This window comes from Sesamum indicum, linkage group LG9 (assembly GCF_000512975.1).
Source record: "Sesamum indicum cultivar Zhongzhi No. 13 linkage group LG9, S_indicum_v1.0, whole genome shotgun sequence".
Lineage (NCBI taxonomy): Eukaryota > Viridiplantae > Streptophyta > Magnoliopsida > Lamiales > Pedaliaceae > Sesamum > Sesamum indicum.
In genome coordinates this window covers 9,414,363-9,416,735 of record NC_026153.1, presented here as the reverse complement: position 1 = coordinate 9,416,735, position 2,373 = coordinate 9,414,363, and the positions used below count along the sequence as shown (strand labels likewise).

Genomic DNA, 2,373 nt, shown 5'->3' with positions numbered 1-2,373 from the left:
TACAATCCAAGAATCCTGGTCATCGGAGAGAGATGAGGCTTTTATACGAGTGGGAGAAGAAGCCCTCATAGAATCGACCCACGCGTTGATTCTTGCGCCATTATTGATCCTAGAAATGGTGATGTAAGGTCCGGGAACGGCCGCCGGAGGGGGCCGCTGCGCCGCCGTGGTGAAAAGGGAGGACCCAGAAACCGCCATTGATATCGCCACGTTGATTCCGGTCTTGGCGTCGGCAACCACCATGTTTTGCTTGGTCATCGATTTTTCAGCTTTCTTCACTACAAAAACCCACCACAAAAACACATTTTTCATTGTTTCTCTTTCAAATTTTCATGGAAAGAATGTGTTCTAAGGCAAACCCATTTTAGTAAGAAGAAGAATTAAGGTATTATTACCTAGAATATGTCGAAATCTCTATGTTACGACAAGTCAGAAACCTGAGAACAGAGACCTCTGTTTTCTGCTAAAAATGCAGTAGAGAGAAGAATCAAGAATGTTAAAATGAGTGCAAGAACCCAAACTTTGGGGGCAAAAGTGCTGATGAGCTGATGAGCTGATGAAGAGCAGAAAAGGAGAAGAGTCTGAGTATGTGTTGTGTGAAAAATTGAGGTAGTTTTGGTTGTTTTATAGTTGTAAGAAGACACAAACGGACGAAAACATCCTCCTAAGTTTTGGTGGGACCCACACCTGTTCGAGTGGGATCACACTTAATATCCAGAGAGAGAGAGAGAAGGGGGAATCCCCAACCCCCCCAACCACCGCCCTCCGCCTGGGTGTCTTTCTGCCGCCGCCGTCAAATCCACAGCCCACCACCACCAGCAGCCACGTGGGGAAGGGAAGCACTCATGTGGGTTCCTGCCACGTATCCCGTGCGCGTCTCACCAACACCACCCACCGAATTTGGGTACTGGGATTCAGGTTTTCTTGAATGGATCCAAAACCACATCTCTTTTTGGGGTTAAATTTTGAGGTAAGCTCTCCTTAAATTTGTTTTAATTATAAGTAGTTTTTAATTATTTAAAAAATTATAAATAATTTTTTTTAATAAGTTGTTATAAGGGGATATTCATAATTTCAGTGAGTTCTTATAATTTTTCAAACAATAAGAAAGTGTTGATAATTATGGCAAATTTTAAAAAGTCGGTTATAATTTAACTTAAATTTTAACTCAAATTGAGATTGACCAAAGCTGAATTAATTATATGATACATGTTATTATTTTATTGTATAATTAGTGTAAAATTCAAAAAAAAGTAAAATTACATAACAAGTGTATCATACTTGTTACGAGATTAGTTTGATTTGGCCAAATTTAATTTCGATAAATTTATTCCTTGTTTGGGAAAAAAAATTTCCTTCTAAAAATACGGGTTGAAAATATGTAGAGATTTTCTTAATATGAAAAAAATGATTTTTATTTATTTATTTATTGTAATATCAATTTTTAAATCATTTTATTTATTTATAGTTTGTAAGTTATTTTAATGATTTCTATTTGAAGTTATTTCTATGTATTTTTAATATTAAATTCAAAACATTTTATTGACAAATATTTTTAAAGACCACAATTTAAAATCATGATAAATCAATATTATTAACCATAATTAAAAAAATAAACACAAAACTTAATATTTTTACCGCTATTAATCAATATTCACAATGGTTTTAACCAGTCATTCCTAATGTCTTGGTTATTCTCGCAGAAACAATAGCGAATGACCATTACCAAGCCGTAGTTAATTTGTATTTGTCATGATTTTTTTTTATAGTAATTAACAATAGCAGAAAATCATATTTTTTTCTAGTGTATATGATATATAAAATAGAGGAATGATATCATATTTAAATAAATTGACAAATACATCCTCGATATATATTTGTATTTATGTATATGTAAATATTAATATACATTATTATAATAAAATAAATTATTGCAAAATATATTTAGATATATATATATATTGGACACATGCATGCATATTATAAGTTTATATAAAATACTAAAATACAAATAAAAACACAACTTATAAGATTTGAGAAAAATGTGGTTGTTAGAAATTGAGATAGTATTAAAATTATTGTCACTAAATATGTAATTAATAATAGTATTAAAATTATTGTCACTAAATATGTGATTAATGATAGTATTAAAATTAACACTTGATTTCTTTTGTCGCTAATTTTATACCTTTTTGTAGTGTCATATAATTTGATTGTAGGAATTTTTTTTTCCCTCATTGGAAATGTTCTCTTTATTTAAGAATATTATAATTTTGAAAATATTCTTTCATGTTTATTTTTAATAAGAATAATATATTATTTTTATAATTAATTAGTATGATGCTATATATATTAGTATTTTAAATAACACGT

General features: G+C 30.5%; 1 protein-coding gene across 1 annotated transcript in view; it reads right to left on the bottom strand.

Annotated features, from left to right (window-relative positions):
- Positions 1–608, bottom strand: part of LOC105171188 (probable trehalose-phosphate phosphatase J) — a 3,585-nt gene extending 2,977 nt beyond the window's left edge. The window contains exons 1-2 of the mRNA XM_011092219.2: positions 396–608; positions 4–278 (exon numbers count right to left, since the gene is read on the bottom strand). Of these exons, the coding sequence (XP_011090521.1) occupies positions 4–258 (255 nt within the window). The 5' untranslated portion in view covers positions 259–278; positions 396–608. The remainder of the gene's footprint in view (positions 1–3; positions 279–395) is intronic.